The 10,610-nt window shown below is 48.2% G+C and overlaps 1 protein-coding gene across 1 annotated transcript; it reads right to left on the reverse strand.

The window, feature by feature from the left end:
* Positions 1-6,938: 6,938 nt before the first annotated feature.
* On the reverse strand, positions 6,939-7,619 carry LOC308274012 (putative N-acetyltransferase CML1; the record flags this gene model as incomplete). The annotated part of the gene is made up of 1 exon (XM_080711411.1): positions 6,939-7,619. One exon carries the CDS (start codon positions 7,617-7,619, stop codon positions 6,939-6,941), a length of 681 nt encoding a protein of 226 aa, XP_080567537.1.
* Between the last annotated feature and the right edge of the window lie 2,991 nt (positions 7,620-10,610).

Raw genomic sequence — 10,610 nt, forward strand, 5'->3', positions numbered from 1 at the left:
TGTCTTGAAATCCTCCTTCTCTGTCCTTTTGTATGGTTTTCTCCAGGACCCCCTCCCCACTAGCCTTGCTAGGAAGACTCAGTCCTGCTCTCTCACACATCTGGTCCATCTGACCACCTGTAGCTGGAGCCGTCAGTGGGCCGAGTGCTGTCTGCCAGTCTACTGAGCCAGAGTCTTTGCCTGCTGCTGCCAAGGCCCCCAGCACCCTCCTGGCAGCTGGCTGGAGGGGCTGACTTTTCCATCATTGCCTTATGCCAGGCCCGCCGATTCTCAGTGCTACTCACAGTACCCTCTAACGAACTACCCACACCTGGCCCTTGTTGGCTCTTGATTTGTCATAATCTTCTAGCTTGTCCCCAATGTGTGTGTGTGTGTGTGTGTGTGTGTTTGTGTGTGTTTGTGTGTTTTTTACCTTAGTACATGCCACCAGCAGAAATGCTTTTCTTTTTGGTTCACTGCTATATCTTCACCTCCCAGAAGGTGGCCTGACCCCTAGTAGGTTCTTAATAGATGTGTGTTGATGGACGACTACACAACAGACAGGCAGCTTGTGGAATCCAACTAGTGCAGGTGCTGGGAAGAGACAGGTCTAGTGTGAATCTGCAAATGAAGGGTCAAAGTCTTCCTTTTTGCACAGAATCCCCTTTGGGCCTGCAGTTTTACATTGTGCTCGTCTCTGCCTTGGGCTCCATACAACAGGATATTCTGTGAGGGAATGCTGCATGTTGCAGATGAATTCTGTGGTCTAACAGACCATGGCTTGAATCCTTGCTATGCCTCTAGCATGTGTCTTCACCTCTCTGAACCTGTCTAATTTGCGGAGCTGGACTCAAATAGCACCACTCACTGGCTCTGGGTACAGCAGCCTCCTCCCCATGAGAAAGCCCTCCTACATCTTCAGTCTCTCTAAGCTTTCAATCCTCCATGTGAATTTTATAGCCATTTAAACCTTTTCTTCTACTTTTTTTAGATGAAATCTATATATCTCGGACTTCCGGGAAGATGGTGACCGAGAAAAGCGGGGCTTAAGAGCCCTGCTAACAACCAGTCTCTATTACCACAAAATCAGCGCCTTTCATAGCCAGAAAACACCATCACCAGAGAAACAAAAAAATCACCAGCCCCAGAGAGGAGGGGATCTCATAACGGAGCTCAGAGCCACAGAGGAGATACGCCAGCCTCACGGCCGAGGACACGGCAGCAGCGCCTTACTGCCGGTGGCAGTGGCGAGCTCACTGGATGGCTCCAGACCAACACACTCAACAGCCCACCAGGCTGCAGAGAGGAGCTGCGGACCCTGAGCCGAGGTGAGCCGCTGCGGCAGAGCCCGGACAGCGAGCCGAGGTGAGCCGCTGCAGAAGAGCCTAGCGGGATTCGGCAGATTTTTTGGAGCAGGCAGAATCTAAAGCTCCTAGTGGCTGGGCTCAGCACACGCTGCAGGGACTCAGAGCAGAGCTCAAAAACAGAGAAGAAATACGCCAGCCTCACGGCCGAGGGCATGACAACGGCGCCATATTGCCACCAGTGGCAGCAGCAGCGAATTCACCGAATCCACTACAGCTCCATCTGCATATTCAACAACAGTGAGTCAAATTGTGGGCCCCAGAGGAGAAATCCCAGTACTGACTCCCAGGGACTTGACCCAGTGGGGGGAGTAGTGGTGGCAGAGATATCACACCATAGGAGAACGCACAACCTGGCACCCCCCATGGTCTAAAGCAGCCTCTATTGACTCCCTGGGTCTGAGACTTTGAGATACAACCCAGTAAAGGAGTAGTGGTGACTGAGATACCACAGACTTGAGATCCAGAGCACCTTAAGCGAAGTCGTAGTGACCCAAGGGAAGAACCCACAAACCCCTGAAATCATGGGAAAGAGGAATAACAATGGAACAATGAATGCTCACAATCCCACAACATCAGAACCTGATAAAACAGAAATTCAGAGATTTCTAGAAGATCAAATCAGGAAAATAACTGTAGAAATAATAGAGGTGTTTCAAAAAGAATTCAGAGAGCCAAAAAGAGATAAAGGATGCAATTAATGAAGTAAAGGCCTCAATTCAAAGTACAAACAATCGATTAGACCACATGGAGAGTAGAATCTCGCTCTTAGAAGATGAGCAATCCAAAAATGAACGCATAGTTTCTAATCTAGAAAAAAATATCTGACAGCAGGAATCTGACATTGAAGAAATATGGGTCCATTTTAAGAGAGCTAACCTAAGAATAATTGGAATAGAGGAGGGAAAAGAAGGTGAAACCAAAGGGATCAACAATCTCTTCAAGGAAGTAATAGCAGAAAATTTTCCAAACAAAGAGCAAGAGGTCGATACACAGGTCCAGGAAACTTACAGAACCCCCTTTAGACAGGATTGAAGAAGAGGATCCCCACGCCACATAATTGTCAAAATGACCAATGTGGAAGCCAAGCAGAGAATCCTAAAGGCAACAAAAACAAAGGGCCAAGTGACATTCAGAGGCAAACCAATTAGAATCACTCCAGACTTCCCAAACCAAGTCATGAGAGCCAGAAGGGCTTGGAGTAACATATTCCCAACTCTGAAAGAAAACAACTTCCAGCCAAAAATTTCCTACCCAGCAAAACTTTCTATCAAATTAGATGGAGAAATAAGAAGCTTCCATGACAAACAGAAACTGAAGGAATTTATGTCTTCAAAACCAGCACTAGAGAAAATACTCAAAGAGATTAAAAACAAAGAAGAAATAGGTAACACACACCACAACCAGAGAAACAAGATTTTCCACCCAACAGACAACTAAGATTAGTTATCTGTGGAGATTCATTATTTATGTTAGTTTTATACCTATCCCTAAATTGTATTGTTTGCTTTTATTGTTAATTTTTAGGATTTCTAGTTGGAATATTAATATACCTTCAGATATAGCATTTGGAAATATTTTATCCCATTCTATCAGTAACTTTTAACTCTGTTTACATTGTCTTTGGATATACAATATGCTTTTATTTTTTAGGTAGTTTGTTTACCCTTTTGTTGCCTTTGCCATTGAAATCCTATCTAAGAAATCACTGCCAATTTCAATGTTGTGAGGTTTTATGACTCAGATTTTCTCTAAAAGTTTATAGTCTTAAGATTTATATTTAGGTCTTTTATCTATTTTGAGTTAATATTTGTATATGGGATTAGGTAAGGGTCCAATTTTATTATTTTTCATGTAATTATTATTTTTCAACAATATTTAGCTAAAAGATGATTATTTCCACCACCAAATGTTCTTGGAAACCTTGTCAAAAATAACTTGACAATATATGGAAGAATTTATCTCTAGGCTTTTATTCAACTCCAATGGTTTATATATCTGCCTTTAGAACAGTACTACACTGTTTCAATTATTGTAGCTTTATATGGTTTGAAATTAGAAAATATATATCTTCTAGCTTTGTTCTTTTTCGAGATCGTTTTGGGTATCTAGAGTCCATATTCCATATTAGGATAGATTTTTTCTGAAAAACAAATATATAAATATATGATAGTTTCACTTAAAAAAAGAAAAAATATTCTCTGGTAAGAAAGAAAGCAAAAGGAAATATCGAAATGTTATCTTTACGTTATCAAAAGCTTGGTTTCAGACAAATGAAACTGTTATGTGAGATTATTATTTTTAATTTTGGATAAATTGCTATAATACTAGATGTCAACCACTAAGCCAAGCATGGGAAGGAGGGATGGGGAGGGAATAGGGTGGGGTTTGGGTGGGGGCTGACTGGGCGATGTGTGCATGTATGTCTACAAAAGTTTTTTTGTATCCCACTATGATGTATGAATACAGTGCACCAATAAAAAATAAAAAAAAAGAAATCTATATATCTCACCAATTGATCAGCTTAAAGGATAAATGTCTGTGGCATTTGGTGCCCTCACTGTGTTATGCTACCATCTTTATCCAATCTCCAAACACTCTTAGCAGCTAAAGAGAAAACCTATACCCAGAAGCCATCAGCCCTCACTGTCCATTATCCCCAAATAGGGGGATGCTGTATCACCTCCTTGGATTTGCAGTTTACTTGTGGCAGAACATCTGGCTGATCTTTTAGATTGGCACAGTCAGAGGTCCACTCTACACTCTATCTTCCTGCTTCCAAGCCCTCTCTGAACCCTGCCCCCTCCTCAGTGCACAGGCATCAGCGAGGCTCCTGCGCAGCATGGCACCCTCCTGGAGTCCCTTAAGGAGGACTGGGATAGCTCGTGGGCCAACTGGGGATTTGGTCTTGATTGGAGGAAGGATCCAGTCAGGGTGGGAAGCCCCTCCATCCAAGCCTGTGAAAGTAGAGAGCAGACACAGGGACTGCTGCCTCCTCATCCTTCTTGGAGGCTGGCCTCCCTGCTTCATATGGAAGAAAGTGGCCAGGATGAGCACGCATGTGCTAACATTAGTCTTGGGTGCATAATGGGCCTTGTGTCCACTCTTCTTTTTTAGGCATCCAGGCATGGCAGCTGGCCTGGGAGGCCACACTGCCAGGAGCAATGGCCTAAACCCCATGGGGTCCGGAACACAGCAGGATGGAGGGCTGGCTCCTCCCTGCTCAGGAGTTATCTTTCCAGCTGGTGGGGTGGCACATGCTTGTAATCCCTGAGCTTGGGAGGCAGAGACAGGAGGATCACAGGTTCGAAGCCAGCTGCGCTGGAGACCAAATAAAAGAGTATAAAAATAGGTACTGGGAGTGTAGCCCAGAGATAGAAGGGTTTCCAGGAACACCAGTACTAAAAAAATAAAAATAAACAAAATAAAAAATAAAAAATGGGACTAGGAATGTAGCTCAGAGGTAGAACTCCTGGGTCCAATCCTCAATTCCACTAAAAAAAAATAAAAAAGAAGTTATTCCAGCTGACATGATAGCACAGACCTTGAATCCCAGTACTTGGGAGGCTGAGACAGGATTGCAGGTTTAAGTCTGGCTCCAGTAACTTAGTGAGCCTAGGGAGACCCTGTTTCAAAAACAACAATGAAAGGATGTGTAGGGTAAAGCTTGGAGGTAGAATTGTTCCTGGGTTTAACACACACACACACACACACACACACACACACACACACACACACCAGTTATCTTTCCAAGCTTGTCATCCCTGCCCCTAACCTGAAAATGGTGACTGCTGATCCAATCAAGGTGTGGGTGAGGAGAAGACTTGTGGGACACGGGAACACGGAGCTTAGAGACCTGCAGTGCATTGAGGGCTTCCTTACCCAGGGCACTGGAGCTGCACCTGGAGTCATTGGCCCTCTGGGTGAGGGGAGTCACTGGCAGCAGAGCAGGAGAGAGCCTGAACAGCACCCCTCCCAGCTCCCAGTTCTGACCTACGACCCCACCGTTGATCCAGAAGCTGGAGACAAGGCTCAGGAGGCAGCAGTGTGTGATGTGGATGGCCGGTAGGGAGGTGGGATGAGCAGGACCTGTGTGTTGATGGTTAAGTTAATAAAATCACAAGGGAGGCAGGCCTGATGGAGGGGAATGTCTTTACTGACAGGGGACTGTTGATAGTTATCAAGAACAGTGACATAGAGAAAGGCAAGGCCGGAGGAGGACTGAGTTGAGACCGGGGTCCTGGGAACATTGTCACCCGTGCCTGGAACTTCTGTTGAGCAGGGAAAAGAGTATCCATGTGTGAGAAGAGTACCCATGTGGGCCCATAAGAAGGAAGGTGGCTAGGACTGGAAAGAGGTGGCCCCTTAACCCCTCAATCAAGAGGAGACATGCCAGTGGGGGAGAGAACCTCCAATGTTGCCCACGGGTCAGAAGTTGTTGGCTGAGGGGCAGCAGGACTCCTTGGATCAGGAGCTCGGCCTTTGGGTCTGGGGACCAATAGAAGGCTCCAGGGCCCTGTGGGGACCCCGAGTTAGAGGTGAATGGGGAGAAAGGTGCCAATCCTGTTCTCCTTGGCATTGGCCGCACTCCAACTCACTGAGTGTCGGGGTGACCTGGGTGACAGAATCAGGTCTGAGGCAAACATGAAATTCTGGAGTTCCTGTGCACCTGGGGGCATATGCTGGGTCCAAGCTGCATCCCAAGTGTGGCAGGTAGATCTGGGACACTCCCCTGCCCCTGTGCTCTTCTTGGAGGTATAAGGAGGCACCATGCCAGGCTTCCCCTTGACCCTGCTGGTCCATGAGAATGTATGCTACCTGCTGCAGGAGGATTGCACCACATCCAGCTCTCCCTTGAAAATGTCCTCAGTGTAGCTCAGCCCTCCTTCCTCCCGTCAGCAGACACAGGAGCCCAGATGGAGCATCACTGCCTCAGTCCCTCTCACAAGGCTGTGTCATGTCCGTTTCACTCCCGAGGCTGGGATGATCCCACACGTGACACCTGTAAGGGTGTGGAAAAGCTGCTGCTGGTTTCTGCTCTTGTTTTAGCTGCTCTTCCAGGACTTTAAACCCTGCCCAAGCTGGCCTGCAGAGACAGGATGAAACCAGTGTCCTCAGTCCTTCAGCCAACCCAGGATATACGCCCAGGCGTGCTCAACCCAGGGAGCTGTCCAGGTCAGCCAGGCAGACGCTGGTGATCCACACTCATAAGCAAAGCATGTCTATCATACACTAAATAATAATAATAGTATATATTACATACTAAATATCAATGAGCAAAGTCTAAATTGTAGACTAGCCATACATAATACCCAGTGTATGGTATGCTATGTATATTGCTTTATGTGTATAGAAGATGTATTTTCTTGTCTTGGTTGTTAGATATGCAACATTACTATGGTGGTAGACAAATGAAAGACAGGTACCCCGAAAGGACAGATGCAGCAGGACCCCAGTATCCACTCCATTTTATCAAGCATGTTGGACTCAGATGTTCACCAGCAATGGGTTTTTAATGGTTTGACTGAGATGTCAAGGTGTGTTTATTAGTACAGGAGAGTCAATCTATTCCTGACTGATACACAAAAAAATAGATCACAGGTCCCTTTCCTGAGCAGAAGGGAGGCTGTACGTTAGAAGGACTGTGGAAATAGCCGCAAGTCTAAAAAACACATTGTAGAAGTACTCGTCTCTCTTCTGGAAGCCCAGGCGCAGGTAGAGGGCCAGAGCCGCATACTGTACTCGGCTTGTTTCAAGGACAACCTCACTATAGCCCTGGTCTCTGGCAAACTGGAGGACAGTCCTGACCAGGACTTTAGCCACGCCCTCCCCTCGGTGCTCCCTGGCCACTGAGAGGTGAAAGAGCTGCAGTTGCTTCCCGCGCGGGGCATTCTCCACTGGCAGAGCACCCACCATGCCTGCCACCTGCCCCCCAGACTCAGCCACCCAGAAGCAGGAGCCACCCCCTCTCAGGTAGGTTGTGCTGATGTCAGCCAGGTCTGTGTGCAAACACTCATCCACATACTTCTTCCAGGGTCTGCTGGCGAGGAGCCACAGGAGGACGAGGAGGGCGACGTTTAAGAGGAGAGCCAGGAGCCAGGAGCCCGAGACCAGGAGAAGGGCGAGCGGTCCTCCCAGCAGGAACAGGAGCATGTGGGGCTGCCTCAGCATGTGGCGGTAGGAAGTGGTGATGTGCTCCTCCATTCCTTGGGAGAATAAGCTCAGGACCCTCTGGCGGTCGCTCTCCTGGTATTTGCGGATGTGACAAGGAGCCATGGGGAGTCTCTGTGTCTGCCGTCTCAGTGTCCAAAAGTGACAGCTGGATCTTCATGCACACCTCCCTGCAGCCCTGGGGAAGACAAGGAAACCAGGTAATGGTCCGGCCAGCTGTAACCACCCCATCGTTTTTGGGGATCCTGCTAAAGTGTATGCCTTCATTGTCACCCAAGAGCAAGCAGGCTCCCAGCACAGAAGGTATAGTGTCAGGAACAGATTAGAGCCCTGCCTCCTGCCCTTTTCAGCTGTGTGTTGGTGGTCATGTTACTTAATCCCTCTGAATCTGTGTCTTTATCTGTAGAATGGGTAAAATAACACCTGCCTTCTGAAGGTGTTCTGAAATTTAATAGAGTAACAACAATCAAGCAGTGATGTATACATCCCTTTCCCTCACCCTTCTTTCCCTAATTTGGGCCCTGTGAACTTTTGGTACATTGAAATGACGCCCTATGTCAGTGGTAACTTGTGTCTCCAGGGACAGTACATTGCAGAAACCTTGTGTTTCAAAGCAGGAGTTTCTGCAAAGCTCAAACCCCATCTGCAAATATTTAGGCTGCTGAGAAGGCAAAGGGCCAAGCACCAAACCAGCCGGCCTCTAGCTCATAGGAAGCTTTGGGACCCTAAGCCCACTCTTAGATCTGAAACCTTGCACTCATGTTCTCTAACCTGCTGCTCCAGAGCCGGCGTATTCAGGGTGGCTGCAGCCTTCAGCCTCCACCTGATACCCAGAAGAGAATGTCTGAGGTCTGCCCTGCCTCTGGGAGGGGACTTGGGTGGCCACTCATTGGCTGATTCCTCAGTGTTTCATAGTTATATTTGCTAAGTTCAGTGAGCTGTATGTAACAAAGCAGGAGCCAAAAGTTCATTCCTCTCTGGGGAAGAGATGAATATGAGCAGCAGGGGGAATCACGTCTGCCCCAGGCCAGGTGACTTCACTCCAGGAGGCCTGTCGCCCCTCTTCCTGTCCCCTTCAGGAGATGTCAGCATCTCCCAGCCAGCACATCTGACCCTCTTGGAGGCGCACCTGGTCCTGGCCACCCTCCTGAGTCTGGGGGCTGTGTGATTGCCATTGAGGTCCTTGGACCCAGCAATGAGGAATCTCACGCTGGGTATCTCCCTGTGCAAGCTTTACCTGGGCCAAGTAAAATGCATATCTGGTGCTTCATGGGAGCTGGCACGTCTCAATTATTCATTACTTAGCTGAGCAGGTGCATCACTGAGAGAGGCAAAAGCAACAGGGGGCTATATGGCATCTCTTCTGAGAACTAGCTCCTCCAGGGAAGGGCGGCCTCCCTGCCACGACTCAGCTCCACCTCTGCCACTGGCCATCCCTCTAGGTCCAGGAAGGTCCTGGCGTTCTTTCCCCGCACTTCTTTCTAAAGCAGAGTGACACAGACACTGTTATCATTTCTCCTATGTATCTCTGCCTAATTCTGGGCTGGTCTGAGCAGGCTCTTGGGATGAAGCAGAGACTGGGCCCAGGTGAGTCTTACATTGAAGGAGTTGCTCAGAAGGTTTGGGTGTGGGTGTAGGAGGGGGACAGGCAGCCTCCCTCCAGTTGTGATGAGGGCCAGCCAGGGAGGCTGGTGCCAGGCTGCCTGCAGAGAGGGTGATGAGGCTTCCTGGACTGGGGAGGGGTACTTGGCCAAACCCAGGGAGAGTTGCACTCTTCAGGCAGAGATGGGTTTTCAGGCTGAGGGAGCAGGAGGCTGACTCTGAGGCATGAGGAAGTTATGATGAAGCTTTTGGGGAAGGAAGGATGACACGGCTGCCAGGAAGAAGTAGCTGAGGATGGCAGGGGCCTGACCATGCCGGTTGGTGACCAGGTTCTACAGCTTGGCCTCTATTCCAGGAGGAATGGGGGCCACAGATACACTTTAATGTGGAGAACCACATGATCCACGTGTGTTTGCATCACTTGAACTAAATGTGTAGAGGTCAGGAAAGGCAGGAATAGAATTGGATCCACCCAGAATCAAGTCAGCCTCTGAGCTGGAGGTTGGTCCCCAGGTACAGGGTACAGGGTGCTCACAAGAGCACCTGGCCTTGGATGGCGACACCATTAAGGACATTCAGGATGCTGTACAGTGTGAAGTGATCCTACAGTTTGTCCTTGTTTGGTTATTTCAGTGCCCCAGAGTAGGAGGCACTGAATAATTGAATAGGTCCCCCAAGTCTAAGGGGGACCCCACTATTACATTCATTCTAGGATTGAGATCTTCCAGGGTGGAGGACCTGGTGCAAACAGCATGTCCAGAGAGTGTTAACTAAAAGTGCCTTCCTGCTGCTGGAGAGGAAATAAACCCTTCCTGTGCTTGAGCTGAGGCTGAAGGGAGATGAAGACAGGTGCTGGGTGGGTGCGGCTGTGGCTCCCTTTACAAACACAGCAGGGGGTTTGCCATGGTCCCCCCCAGTAGAGCCCAAGGGCAGCACATCAACCCCCCAGTGCAGGGCAGGGGGCTCCTGCACCCTTTCCCAGCACCTCAGCTCCATGTTTCATGGCTGAAGGGAGCTGTGGTTCTGCCTCCTTCTGATAGTGTCCCATTGTATTGTGAAGATGCAGTTTGGCTGAGCCAAATTTCTGTATTCATATTGTAAATCACATCTTTAAATGTGTCTCTGAATTAAAAGGTCCAAATAGTAACCTTCATCAATTGTGTGATGGCTTCCAGTTTGGAGATTTCCTTCTCTAAGTTCACCACATTTACTGTATTATGGGAGGGGTCTCAGAGCCCATTTGCCAAGGGTCATGCCAAGGTGAATAATAAGGAGTGAGATGTAGCTGGATGGAAGGCTTTGGCCATGCAGACCTGGCTTGTGAAGGTGAGTGGCTGCCAGCTTGGCCTAAACCAGGAAACAGAGACAGTGAACAGCTCAGCACCTGAAGGTATCTAAGGTAGAGTCCATTTCAGGTTAGGATTTAAGAACAGACCATTTGAACTTTTATACAAAATACTTAACAAGTTCATCTTTACTTTTTGCTATGTAGTA

Source organism: Muscardinus avellanarius, assembly GCF_963383645.1.
Source record: "Muscardinus avellanarius genome assembly, chromosome: 15".
Taxonomy (NCBI): Eukaryota; Metazoa; Chordata; class Mammalia; order Rodentia; family Gliridae; genus Muscardinus; species Muscardinus avellanarius.